Here is a 14778-nt window from a genome sequence, read left to right on the forward strand (position 1 = left end):
TTCGAACACTGATTCAGAGTCAAGCAGATCACACACTGTTCTTCAAGCATGTTAGTGACGGTAAGAAAGCAATTTTAATTGTCTATGTGGATGATATAATAATGACTGGTGATGACAAGGGAGAGATTGAAGAGCTTAAGTGGAGATTAGCTCATGAGTTTGAGATCAAGGATTTGGGTCCTCTAAAGTACTTTCTTGGGATGGAATTTTCAAGATTGAAGTAGGGGATCTTTGTCAACCAACGTAAGCATATTTTGGATTTACTTAGTGAAACAGGAATGCTTGAGTGTAAGGTTGTTGAAACTCCCATTGAAGCCAACTTAAAACTTCAACCTGCCGTGGCCAAGAATGTAGTAGAAATGGAGAAATATCAAAGACTTGTGGGTAGACTTTTCTATCTATCCCATACTCGATGAGACATAGCCTTTGCTGTAAGTGTTGTAAGTCAATTTATGCACTCACCTGGTTCACAACATTTTGAAGCTACCTACAGAATTCTGCGGTTTCTAAAGGGAACCCTTGGGAAAGGTCTATTTTTTAGAAAATATTGACATCTTTATATTGAGGCTTATACAGATGCAAACTGACAGAAGATCTACATTAGGGTAGTACACCTTTGTGGGAGACAGTCTTGTTATTTGGAGGAGTAAGAAACAAAATGTGGTGGCTAGAAGCAGTGCTGAAGCCGAATTTCGTGCAGTTTCCCATGGTATTTGTGAGGTCATGTGGATAAAGAGGCTTTTATCAGACTTGAGGATCTTCACTTCCCTACCAGCTAAAGTTTATTGTGATAATAAAGCTGCAATCTCTATTGCTTATAATCCAGTTCTCCATGATAGGACGAAGCATATAGAGGTGGATAAACACTTTGTTAAGGAAAAAATTGATAATGGAGTAATTTGTATGCCTTAGATTCCAACAGTTGACCAAGTGGTTGATATTCTTAGAAAAGGATTATATAAAACTCAGTTTGAGAAACTTATGAACAAGCTTGCCATGGAAGATATCTTCAAGCCAGCTTGAGGGGGAGTGTAGAAATAGAAGTATTTTTGAATATAGAATATTCTTTGTATATTTTAGAAGATATGTATATTTTGTGTATATTCCTCTTTCATTTTTTGTTATTTTTCTTTTGTATTATTCTAGTCATCTATAAAGAGAAAAGGGGAATCAATGTATAATTAATCTTAAGAAATAGAGAAACATATTTTCTCAACCTTGTTTACAAAAGTTTATCTCTAGATTTTGTTAGCATTTTGTCCTCTCTCCAACCCTTCTTGTCTTTTGGAGGCACATAATATTAATTTTTCTCCTAATCATCATACCAGCCAGTTCCATAGATATCTGTCAAAGTTCCAATATTCCATTATGCAATCCTTAATCTATGATGTTGGAATAACTTTTTTGCTGCATTAGTCCATGAAAAAGTGAGAACCCTTGCAAATTTAAGACTACAGTGGGGCTTTGATGTAACGACTCTAGCTCATTTCTCACTATATGCGAGCAGTGTAGTGCATCGCTTCGAAAGGTTATGCCCCCACTATTTTTCATTTGTCTAGAACTCATTTTGTTTGATCTGATGAGTTTTACATTGATTGTCTGCTCCCTAATGCAACCCTCCTTTATTTGGGCTGGCTATAGGTAGGAATCTGCAGGAAGAGTTTCACAACTGAACCCACCAAAGAAAAATCACATTTCCATCATACATATGTAGTTTAACATTTCTACAAAAGTTGGGAAAGGCTCAATTATCTTGTTCACTATTTTTCTTTCCCCATTTTCTTATATGACAGGCTTACAAGTTTTATTTTTTATTGAGCATGTGATGCTATTTTACTAGTTTAGTCTTAGAATTCGGATAACAATATCCTAGTGAGAATCATACGGAGAATTGAAAAACTGACTAACTACACTCACATCAAAAGCAATGTCGAGACAAGTGACTATAAGATAGTTCAACTTGCCTACTAGTCTTCGATACCTTCTAGGATTTGAAAAGAGCTCCCCCTGTCCTAGTAAGAGTTTAACATTCGGATCCATTGGAGTGTTAACCGGTTTGCGGTCCAATTGAGCATCGAATTGTTCCCATTTAGCCATGTTGGCTTTGTCAACATCTTCTGCCTTCTTGGTGAGACGGTTTACTTATCTCTGCCTCTTGAACCACATCTTGATAGAGGCTGCCCATGAGAGATAGTTGGTAGACCCTATCAACTTGTCAGAGGTGATAATAGGGTCCTATGTTGGAAAGGGTGAAGGGTTGAGATGCGGATGAGGCACTAGGAATAGAGTTGGCATCACTCAAGGATGACATGGCGGGATTTAGGTGAATAGACTGGAACTCAGATGTTTGGGTGATAAAAGTGGGTAAAAAAGATGTTGGGTAATTGATACACACAAATCGAAATGGTTTTTGGGAAAATGGACATCGAGTACGGGTTCAGGAGGCTCTGTTGAGGTTTTGGTGAGAAGACGAAAGAACTTTGGTGAGGCAACTGGCCAGAAAACCTTGATCGGTGCATGACGGCTCTGGCGGCGATGGGTCTTTGGTGGTCGCCCAATCTAACACTAGTGAACACTATGGCAGCGGCGGTGTAGGCAAATGGTGGCAGGATAGTGGAGTTTCGGCCTTGACGGGGGTGGCGAGGAGAGAGAAAAACAAAGAATTTTAGGGTTGGGAGATCGCTGGAGAAGGATACACAACGGTGGGAGATCCCTGGAGAAGGATACACAACAGTGGCTTAGGGTTTTCTCACTAGTGGTTCTCATACCATGTGAGAATAATTTGGAGAGAAAAACCTAAGATATTAGTCTCTCTCAGCTTTGTGAAAAATTAAGATAGGGCAGAAACAAAACAAAGAAAGAATTGAGAGAGAAAATTGTATCTTGTAATTGGCCGATCACAAAAATGAATAACAATCACTTGAAATAAACAGTTGAGCTACTTATATAAGTAGCTCAACATACATGAAAAACATAGAGCATAACTAATGAAAATTAACACCATACAGCTACATAACTAACAACTGAAAGCAACTTAAAACTGTCAATTATTTAAAACTTCCACAAGCTTGCTATTTATAATAGACATAATGGGACTAATCTATGGGCTTAACCTAGGGCTAATTACAAGGCCTAATAATTACAAATAAAAAACATGTAAAATATGTACAACTATACTAATAATTCTAATAGATGTCTTTCAGTTTGTGGGGAATCTGAGAAAGGCTCAACTATGTTATTCATTATTTTTGTTTCCCCACTTGCTTACATGACAGGCTTGCAAGTTTTATGATTTCATGTGCTGCTATTTCACCAGTGTGTAACCAGTGTTGTATTTAGATTTTGATTATCTTTTTGGTGTTAGCATCCAAGGGGTGTATACCTAGCTGTTCCTGTATGGAGTTTACATTTTTAGTTTGTGCGGGAATCTGCGCACCATTTTCTCTGAAGCCTTTCACTAGTTGCACTACATGCTTTGCCAGCTTATTGGGCAAACATTCAAGAACTGAAACAAAAAGAGAAACTGTAGGTAAAATATTTTGTGCTTGTGTGGTTCTAGTATTTGTCTTACTGTGAACAGCTTTCTTAAAGAGTATTTACTCGTTACAGTCGAAGTCGAATCCATTTCTTGTTTTATTTTATTTTTCTATTTCTGTCGCTCCTCCATTCCCTTCATTTTTGTAACTTATTTTTTCTTGAGGTTGTTGTGGGCAAACTATATTTTGTTTGGTTCTCTGTTGTTATTGACTCTGGTGGTGGGTTGCAAACAGTTAATTAAGAAAATAATGAAAAACTAAACTTCTTTATGATTTCAATTTGCGTTTCATAACTTTTTTTCTGTTGCATAATATTTTTTTTGTTCATTATTATACAGTCTCTGGAACTTGAACAACTAGCTGTTTATTTGGATTCTGATATTTGTCCATGGCATGTTGATAAGCCGTGGGAGGATTTGATACCTGTAGAATGGTGTCAGGTATTCTCTCTCTTTCCTATTCTAATCATTTTACATCTGGATTTTAAGTTTCGAACTCCATAACTGGTCCCATGAGCAATAGGTTTTCAAATATGGCACAAAGGATGGCAAACTTGCTGATAGTCTTATTGGAAGGCATAGTTACATTCTGCAACCAGTTACTGGTAGTGCAAAGTATTTCAAGCTTCGACTTAATGAATCTGCTAACAGTGGTCAACCACGACAAAAAGCAGCTGTAAACTTGGATGATGTTACACTTTGCTTATCAAAGGTAGATCAAATTCTCCTCGAAGAGTTCTTGCGTCATTGGATTTTTGTCACGTTGGAAGTTTAATTGTGTTGATGTTTACAGAATGGTTACAAGGATTTATTAAAATTGGCTGACAACTTTGCTGCCTTTAATCAACGGTTAAAATATGCTCATTTCCGCCCTCGTGTCTCTGTGAAATCTGATCCAAGATCTTGGTGGAAGTATGCCTACAAAGCTGTTTTAGACCAGATGAAGAAGGCTAGGTAATTAACTAGTCATTCTATTATGTTTCTAGTTTTCTTCTTCTTTTTTTCTATATGTATATACATATTTTCTTTACTGCTATATGTTTCTTATACAACTGATTTTTTTTTAATACCAAATTGTCCTTTTGGCATAGAGGGTGAGCCTTGATTGCAATTTAAGGTTGTTTATTTGTGATTGGAAGGTCATGGGTTTTGTTGGATTAGCTGTCAGTTGACAATTAGACCTTAATTTTAGGAGTAATTTTAGCTTTAATTATTGTACATCCATACTATAAATCTCAATAGAAAGAGGCTAGACCTCACCAAGTTCTTTGATTCAACATGGTATCAAAGCCACCATACAAACCCTAGATCTAGCCTCTACTGTGTGAGTCTCCTCCACCTTCGGTGTTCGTCTACCACCGGCTTCGACATGTGCCCCCCCCCCCTTCCAGCAGTGGTAGCTTCCTTCCCAACGTGCAATCACTGTTGCCGTCTTCGTCTTCTGCAGCCACGCTTCATCTTCCATTACTGTCGTTGCAGTCGTCGGTCTGAAGCATCGCCAACGCCACTTCCGTCGCCCATTGCCAGAAGAGATCTCATTAGATCTCACCTTCTAGTCATTGCCACCGCCAGCTGCCATCACCCAGATCCGGCCGCCGTGGCCCAGACAAATGCCATTGTCGCCCAACATCTGCCCAGATCTAAGGCCTACTGCCATCACCAAGATATTCGCACCCAGATCCGGCATCGGTGTCTCGTTCTTCGCTAGCCGCCGTCGCCATCATTGTTGCTAGACCTCGTGGCCGTCGATCTGACTGCCTCCTCGTCGTCCTTTGTCGGTTGCATTGCTGCCGTTCGCTTTTGTGTCTGCTAGCAGTCGACGGTCTCCGTGGGTTTTGTTTCTTTAGATCTACAGTTGCGTCCCTTTTAATTTGTCTTTGATTAGATCTCAAACTAGATTTGGTTTGACCTAACCCGACAAGATCAATCTGTTTCAGATCTATTCAGTCCAGAGCTGACCCATCAGACTAGATTCGACCCGTTAGATCTGCCACCTAGATTTCCAGCTCGATTTCAGATCTGTCTTTGTTCAGATTTGCTGTTCTGATCCAAAATATGGAGGGCTCTTCCGACAGATCTACCATTGAACATGCTTCCAAATTGCCTTCCATCCAAAATATGGAGAGTCTAGCATCTTTAGTCACTTTCGGATCTAGATCTATAGGTTTTTCTTCCCATTTTTCTTCCTCACCTATCATTACTTTTGAAAAGCTAGTTGGAAGTAGCAATTACATGTCTTGGGCTGCCTCTGTTGAGTTATGGTTCATGGGCCAGGAATGGAAGATCACTTGAGTAAGAAAGATGATGAAATTCCCGCTGTTGAGAGAGCAACATGAAGAACACCGATGCTCTTCTTTGCAATCTGTTATGGTAGACAATTTATCCAAAACTATATGTTATTTACAAGGCATACAAGACTTGTGTTCAGGTATGGACAAAGGCCAAATCTCTATATAAATGATATCCAACGTCTCTACTATGTTGTTTCCACTATTGTTCATTTGAAGCAACAAGACATATAATTTCTTGGTTATCTATAATCCCTTAAGGAAACTCTTTGTTACTGGTTGGTAATACTACAAAAGAACAATTGTAGCAGCGAGATAAGTTTTTTATGGTTCTAGGATTGACTGCCATTCGATCTGACCTTGCTTCGGTTCGGGATCGAATATTATCCAGTCCTACTGTTTCGACGCTAGAAGATGCCTTTACTAGACTTCTTCAGATATCTTCCTCGTCTTCAGTCATCGATGGCTCTCAAGTTGATTCCTCTGTCTTGGCGTCACAAACCTTTGGTAGAGGAGAACAAGGGACCAATTGAGGCAATAACTCACAACGAGGTAATCATCCTAAATGCAATTTTTGTCATAAGTGGGGCCATCCTTGAGAACGATGCCACAAACTACATGGTTGACCGCCATGTGCGCTAACGTGGCTCAGTCTGTTGCAACCAATTCCCAATCAAAACTTTTTGAGAATCATTCTTCTTCGTCCCTTGTTTTGACTAGCAGTGATTATGAGGACTACCTTCAATATCAGACTTCTAAACAGACTACGTCATCATCCATTGCTTCTGTGGTACACATTAGTAATTCTATTGCTTGTGTTACTTGGTTTACCACTCCTGGACCATGGGTTCTTGATTCTGGTGCAACTGATCATCTCTTTGGTAACTTAAGTCTCTTTTCATATCTCTCTACTTCTTCCTGTTTGCCAACTGTTACTCTTGCCAATGGTTCCAAAACATCTTCTATAGGCATTGTTCAAGCACGACCGGTCCCTTCATTACCATTAGATTCTATTTTATATGTTCCCGGAAGCCCCATTAATCTTGCTTCTGTAAGTAAACTGACACGTACTCTTCATTGTTCCATAACCTTTTTTGTTGATTCTGTTGTCATGTAGGATCGGGGTACGGGACAGATAATTGGCGTCGGGCATGAGTCGCAGGGACTTTATTTTCTCAACAAGCCATCTTCACCTACTTAATCTCGAACTCTTCTTCATAATCATTTGGGACTGTAGAAAAAGGAGAAAGGGAAGCGGTATTCCCATATGATTTTATTGATATGAGTACAAATATTTATATAAGAGATACCCTAAGAATTCTCTTAGATTACATCCCTATTATCTATATTTCCTTATATCTAGGACTAAATTACAACACTATTTAAACGTACAACAAAGAGATAAAAGTGATAAAACAAAAGGATAAAATAGATAAATAAAACACTAAACTCTAATTATCTAATTATCTCTAAGTCTTCTTGTCTTGACTCTTCGGCTTGAAAGACTTATTTATTCTTATCCATATTCTTCAACACTCCCCCTCAAGCTGGTGAATGAATATCTACCATTCATAGCTTGCTTATTAGCTCCTCAAAGCGCTTAATAGGCAATCCTTTAGTATTTATGTCTGCTACCTGTTGATTAGATGAAACATAGGAGATGTGTAGCAATCTAGATTCCAATTTTTCTTTAATAAAATGCTTGTCAATCTCAATGTGCTTGGTTTGGTCATGTTGTACCGGGTTTTGGGCAATATTTATTGCTGATTGGTTATCACATAATAACTCAATGGGGTGTTATATTTGAATCTTCAAGTGTTCAAGAATTATCTTTAGCCACAAAAGTTCACACACACCTAGAGCCATAGCCCTAAATTCCGCCTCAACACTTGATCTTGCTACCACCCTTTGTTTTTTTACTCTTCCAAGACACCAAATTACCTCCTAAGAACACACAATATCCAGTTGTGGACCGTGTATCCACTAGAGAGTCTCCATAATCTACATCTATGCATCCTTGAACCTTTAGATTAGCTCTTGGTGTAAATAGTATACCTTTTCCTGGTGTAGCCTTTAGATAATGAAGAATTCTTCTTACTGCCTGCATGTGTTTCTCATTGGGGCTATGCATGAATTGACTTACTAGGCTGCCTCCAAAGGCTACCTACCGAGGACTTGCTTCGGAAGATTACCTACCGAGGACTTGCTCCATTGCTTTAACATTCTATGCAGAGCCTCCAGGTTATCCACAAAACAACTAGCGCCCACAAACTTAGCAGCTCGGGAACACTGCCAGATTTCCACCAGCCTCCCAAACCTCGGGACCGTGAGCCAATAATCAAAAAATCTAAAAGGCCTAGGTTCCCAATTCACAATTCCAGCCTCAAGAACCATCGGACAATGATTTGAAAGGCCTGTTGGCAGCCCCCATAGCCTACAATTAGGAAAAGCCACCAGCCACTTCGATGATATAAGACATCTATCAATTTTTCTAGCATTGAAGCTGTTTGCCCAAGTAAATGACCTTCCCACTAGAGGAACTTCAATTTGAGGAGCACGGTTTGCAAAACCAATAAATCCCGCATATTGCGAGCTAAGGCCAGCCCACTCAACCTCTCTTCCCGATGAATCACTTCATTAAAATCCTCAAAAATACACAAAGGCAAGCGGCAATTTTGCAAAAAAACCAAGATTTGAGATCAAACATTAGTCCTAACAACCACATCAGTGGGAGCATAAACCATAACCATCATGCATCTAACCCTTGGACACCTCGAAGTACATTCAATTACGACCCACGACCCAAACTTCCACTGCTGATGGACTTTCAACTTATCATTATTCCAAATGACTAGTATACCCCTCGAAAAATTCACAGTCTCAGCAAGACACCACCCAAAATTCGAGAAACCAGAAATCTTCTTAACATCCCCGACCGAAATTGTAGTCAACTTGCACTCCAACATTGCGACAAACTCAATGCCCCTCCTATGTACAAGCCTAAGGACTGACCTCTTTTTCAAGTTAGCCCCCATGCCCTGAATATTTCAAGACAAGATCTTCATTGGTCAGCCTTCTCCCCCCTCTCCAACTCCTAAGCTGCCAGATCCTCGGCATCCCAAGCCACTAGCGCTTGAATCAATTCCTTCTCATTACCATCATCTTGTAGACCCAAAGCCTTCCCTAAGTTCAAAGTGTGTTCTGCATTCCATAGGGATCTAAGGAACCAAGCCCCTATCATTGTCCTTTATCGGGGCCCCAAACTTGCCATCTTTCCCTCAACTTGATTAGCACCACTAGGATGGTGGACAAGAACCCCAACAATCGGTTTCTTCTTCTTTTTGGCGTACGTATATCTAAAACCCTTCCTTCTCCGAGCCTTCTTGGGATGCACCCCTAAACCATCCTTAATCAGTGGGGATCAAGACCCCAATCCAAGGCGGTCAAGGACCAGAGACGAAACAACTAGTTCAGCCTTCATTGCATTATTCTACTCCATTTACCTCTCCAAACATGTCTAAAATTTCTGAGATTGCTCCATCTATGACCTCAGGAGAGACTAATCCTGTTGATACTCCAATGGGAGGTTTGCCTACCGATGATCTACCTAGGATGCATCAATCTTACCGATTGGATGGACAAAATTACTTACAATGGACTCAGTTGGTGAAGACCTTCCTAAAGGGAAGAGGAATGCTAAGTCACTTAATGACTCCAGGCCCCAAGGCATCAGATCTCGAATTCCCAGCTTGATATAGAAGACTCCATGATCATGTCATAGCTGTGGAATGCTATATAGTCGTAGGTTAGTAAAAACTATATGTTTTTGTCCACTGCTAAAGACATACGGGAGACAGTTAGGCGTACTTACTCTAAAGTCCAATATGCTTCAATTATTTTTGAAATTAAGATGAAATTGAGTAGCACTAAGCAAGTGGCTTTAACAGTTGGCTGGAACTTAACCACTACCAAGACATTAAAATGGTATTTGGTGAAGATGCAACTACCCTCAATTCTATAATTGAAAGGGATAGAATTGTGGAGTTCTTGGCTGAACTCAATACCGAGTATGACAAGGTGAGGGTTCAAGTCCGTGGAAGAGAAAAGATTCCATCTCTCAATGAAGTCTTTTCTATTGTTTGAAGTGAGGAGAAGAGGAGAATAACCATGTTTGGGGGAGACTAGTTTTAAAGGATCAACCATGTTAACTAATAAAGGAGAAGGATCGAAGTTCAAACCTCAACAAGGAAAGACTGATGGGTCATTTAAGTCACAAGAGAAAGAAGGTTTGTGGTGCTCTTATAGTAAAAAACCTAAAGATACTTGAGTAACTTGCTTCAATCTGCATAGGATGGAGGCCGTGCTACAAAAATTAGGGGGTTTTAGAAACATACCCTCTAGGAATCAAGCCTATCTTTTCAACAAGCAAGAAGAGGTGATGGAGAAGGTAGAATCTGTGGCTGGATCGGAGGTTAACCAGCTAAATGCTGATGAAATCTGCAAACTTGAGGTGTTCCTGAAAATCATTCAGGATGGATCATGCTCTATTGCCCAACAAGGTAACCTTCAAGGTAACACCTTTCATTCTAATTCTCTAACTGTCTCAAAAACCACTAAGGATGACATATGGATTTTAGACTTAGGGGCTACATACCACATGTCCCATAATCCCACTATTTTTGACACCCATAAGCCTCTTGACTCCTAAGCAGATCATCATTGCCAATGGGACATCTATTCCTATAAAGGGTCAGGGCAGGGTCACTCTTAGCCTTACTCTTCTTGTCAAATAGGTTTTGCATGTCCCTAACTTGTCCACCAACTTGATTTCTGTCCATCAACCTACTAAGAATCTCAATTGTTGTATTATTTTTTCCCCCTCAATACTTGTGAATTTTAGGAAATGGACATAGGGAGGATGATTGGTGCTGCTGAGGAGTGGAATGGGCTGTATGTTCTAAAGAGGAAGAATTTGTTGCCTGAAGGGACTTGGCCTAAGCTAGCCTGCACATCTCGGTCTCCTACAGCCCTTAGCCACATTTGGCTTCATCACTATTGGCTGGAACACCCTCATTTTCAATTACTAAAAACTATGTTTCCTGATTTGTTCAAACATTTAGATCCTAGTATCTTGCATTGTGATGTATGTGAAATTTCAAAGCATCATCGAGTCTCCTACCCTATTAGCAATAAATTGTTTTCTCATCCTGTTGCATTAATTCATTCTGATGTTTGGGGGCCATCTAGGATTCCCAATTGTTTCGGGGCTAGATAGTTCATCTCTTTTATAAATGATTACACTAGAATGAATTGGGTTGGGTTTTTGACGGTTCATCTAGGATTTCCAATTGTTTTGGAGGCTTGGGTTTTGAAGAGTCGACCCTGCAGTGTCTGCCAATCCCTCCACTATTGCCATAGGCATGATAGGCTAGCAAGAAGCTGCTGCTACTTGGCTGTTCTAGGATTGAAAAAGTGTGAGCTCAGTTATTTAAGCGTGTTATTTGCTGTCCATTGTTTCAACACTACATCCTTGTTGTGTTTGTGCTATTTTTGCTGTCCCTATTTGCATCAACATTCTTCTGCCAAGATAATTGAAACTACTTCATTGAGATTGGGTAGATCATCTTTACCTAATATCTGGATTCTTACATGATCAACATTTGCATTCAACCCTGGCAAAAAATCATATGTACGATCCTTTTCAATGAATGCCTTCTGCAATGCACCATCCTTACTGTTTTCCATCTTTATCACCTGATATTGATCCATTTCCTGCCACAGCCTCTTCAGTAGGTTTACATACTCGGTGACATTTTTTTCTCCTTGTTTTGTTGACATAGTTTTGATCCGCAACTCATAGATCTGGGCTATCTCCTTGACTTTGGAATAAGTTTGTTGGATCGACTCCCAGACCTCTCTTGCACTTGGTAGGGACATGCATGTGTCACTTATTTTTGGAGAGGAACTCCAAAGCCAAAGCAATATCATCGAATCCTGATCATCCCATGAGACAAAACTGGGATCTCCTTCCTTAGGACTAGTTTCAATGATATGGTTGAGTTTTCCTTTGCCCTTTAAAATGGTTTTGATCAGCTGTGATCATTTTAGATAGTTCTTCCTAGTGAGCCAGTATGCAGATTTGTTGTAGTTTGTCAAAGATTGGGTTTGCAGGTACTTCTTGTGTGCTGTGAGAGAGAACTTCGGCAGATGTGGATGACATCCTTTTGGGCTGCTAAAAAAATTTAGGGCAACTAGTGATGGGGCGATGAAGGTCGGAGAAATTGGACGGCAACGAAGGCTGGAGGTAAGGCCTGAAAACTGAATAGCAATGAAGGCCGGAGGTTAGGGAAATAATCGACAATGAATGCCAGAGAAGGATTGATCACAGAGAGTTCCCTAAAGTTCTGATACCATGTTAGTAATTAGGGAGAAGGCTTAATTGAAATTTTATTGAATCCGAGTAGAGATTTTTATACAAGTACAAAATATTTATGCTATCTCTTAGAAAACATGAATAAATTCAAATTTAGATAACAACAATTGATATTTGAAATACTGTAACTGATATTTGAAATGCCGAATTATCTTCCTCTTTTAAGCTGTATCATTCCCTTGAATTTTGGAGCTTATCTTATCTTCTAGGATGCCTCATCTTTTAAATCTTGAATTCTTTCAACCACCCTGTTTTTCCTTTTTTAAACTTAAACATCCAATCTGCCATTTTTATGATCTCCGACAATCTTCATCCTATATGCATCCAAGCCACCAGACAGTGGAATTTCTATGTTGCATGTTAACAAACTGTGTGCCAAACCTTCACACCTTTTTGTGCAACTTACATGTTTACAGTTGAGCTCCTTGCATGTGTTCTTCGCGTAGTGTGAACATTCTTGTGAATGGTTGACATGTCTACATGCAATTATCACATGTTGCTGGCTAGTATTAAAATTCTAGCAGTTGAAACAACATTTAATTTGTGTTCCCTTAATGTTATGGCAGTGGGAAATTGTCATGGGAGCATGTCCTGAGGTATGCAAGGTTGCGCAAGAGATATATATCTTTATATGCTACCCTGCTGAAATCCGACCCCAGTCATGCAGTGGTTGAGAATAATGAAGAAATTGAGGAACTGGATCGTGAACTGGACATTGAACTCATACTTCAGTGGAGGTATCTTCTTTGCTTGATTTACATATCTTTTTAATATGTTATAATAAGTTCTTTTAGTTGAGTCATTGTCTATGAGCACTTTGAAATTTTGGTGGGAGTTGGAATTTTGTTAGGGCTTACATGTTTGTTGATTTTTTTTTTTTTTTTTGGTGTCTTTAGATAACACATCACATTACCCTTGCACACTAATCAGAGCGGTACGCTCAATCGATGCTTCTAAATTTCTTTCTTCTTTACCCCCGTGTGGAAAATTCATGTCAAGGAATGAAAACTATTCCTTTCTCTCCATATTCCTTCTTTTCATTTTATTTTGCTCTTTCATTTGTGTTGTCCCTTCTTCTCATTGTATTATTAGCTTTCTAGGATGCTGGCGCACAAGTTTGTAGAGCATTCAATGGAATCAGATGTCTCTTTAAGAAGACAGAAACCCAAGAAGTCATGGTGGTCATTTGGATGGTACTGTTTTATCTTGAAATTCCTTTTAGTTTACACTATTTTTGGATGTCCAGATGCTTCAGGTTCTGGAGTGAATGCATGTATTCTTGCAGGAGTAGTCAATTAGATAAGGATGAAAGTGTGCCAGGGGCTTTAAGTGAGGAAGATATGGAACAGCTGAATAAAATTATTGGATACAAAGAAGATGATGATGGACAACTTCTGACAACCCAGGACAAAGGGGATGTGCTTCATACTTTACTGGAGGTTCACATGAGACACAATGCTTCAAAGCTCATTGATGACCAAGAGCTTCTGGCTGAATTATCTTGTAACAATCTGGATTGCCTTATAAAGCTTTATCCGGAGGCCAAAGTTTTTGACATGAAATTGGGATCATATCAATTGTCAGCAACAGATGGTCTACTTGCCAAGGTCCTACTTTTGCCTTATGTTCTAATATTTGAAAACCCTCCTCCCCCAGGCAAGAATCTGGGCATACTGGTTGTGCAAATCATTTGTCAGCCTAAATTCTCGTCTTATTTCGATGCAGAGTGCAACTGCCTATGATTCATTAGTTGGTGTTTTTTGCTATAAGCCTTTCGATGCTAAGTTGGACTGGAGTATGGTTGCCAAAGCTTCTCCCTGTTATGTGACTGTATGCTATCTTTATGTTTATCTTTGAAATTTTGCATCCGGAAAGGAGCCCTCTAACTTGTTATATGCATTTCACCAGTATTTGAAGGATTCTTTTGACCGGATCATCAATTTTTTTGAAAGCAATGCTGCCATTAGTCAGACAATAGCAGTGGAGACTGCTGCTGCAGTACAGGTTTGGTTCTACAAATGATTGTCATTAGAATTCTGATTTGAATTTGAATATAAAAGCTCCTTGTAAATTAGTGGCCCCAAAAATGGTTGATCATTTAGGCTGCTCATCCCGCTTGAACAGTCTGACCCACCACCATGCAGCAGAACTTGCTTTTACGATGGATACTGTCTCTGATTCTGCTAATAAGAAAAATGGCCTTATGGGTTGAAGCACACTGTAGTACTAAATCAGACAAGTGAGAGTGTTTATGGAGATATCTCTGTTGATTAATGCTTAGGGATTTCGTTGTATTCCTGTCTGCTTAATGCTTTCATCTTCTGAGTGTGTCTGCCCTATATTTCAGAATCTAAAAATATAGCTGTGATTTCGTTGTATTCCTGTCTAATTGATGATATTTTTATCATTTCAGATGACAATTGATGGAGTTAAGCGTACTGCACAACAGCAAGTGAACAGAGCATTGAAGGATCGAACCAGGTTCTGTTACCTTACATTGAATCTTGATAAAAGGAATGAAA

General features: G+C 39.4%; 1 protein-coding gene across 3 annotated transcripts in view; it reads left to right on the forward strand.

Moving 5' to 3' along the window:
• LOC127814276 (uncharacterized) overlaps positions 1 to 14778 on the forward strand; it is a 174586-nt gene that overhangs the window by 26213 nt on the left and 133595 nt on the right. For all 3 annotated transcript variants that reach the window (XM_052355686.1, XM_052355687.1, XM_052355688.1), the window contains 9 exons: positions 3875 to 3976; positions 4059 to 4247; positions 4329 to 4489; positions 12823 to 12993; positions 13357 to 13449; positions 13542 to 13863; positions 13982 to 14086; positions 14165 to 14260; positions 14670 to 14737. In XM_052355686.1, the coding sequence (XP_052211646.1) occupies positions 3875 to 3976; positions 4059 to 4247; positions 4329 to 4489; positions 12823 to 12993; positions 13357 to 13449; positions 13542 to 13863; positions 13982 to 14086; positions 14165 to 14260; positions 14670 to 14737 (1307 nt within the window). The remainder of the gene's footprint in view (positions 1 to 3874; positions 3977 to 4058; positions 4248 to 4328; positions 4490 to 12822; positions 12994 to 13356; positions 13450 to 13541; positions 13864 to 13981; positions 14087 to 14164; positions 14261 to 14669; positions 14738 to 14778) is intronic.

This window comes from Diospyros lotus, chromosome 12 (genome assembly GCF_014633365.1).
Source record: "Diospyros lotus cultivar Yz01 chromosome 12, ASM1463336v1, whole genome shotgun sequence".
Lineage (NCBI taxonomy): Eukaryota > Viridiplantae > Streptophyta > Magnoliopsida > Ericales > Ebenaceae > Diospyros > Diospyros lotus.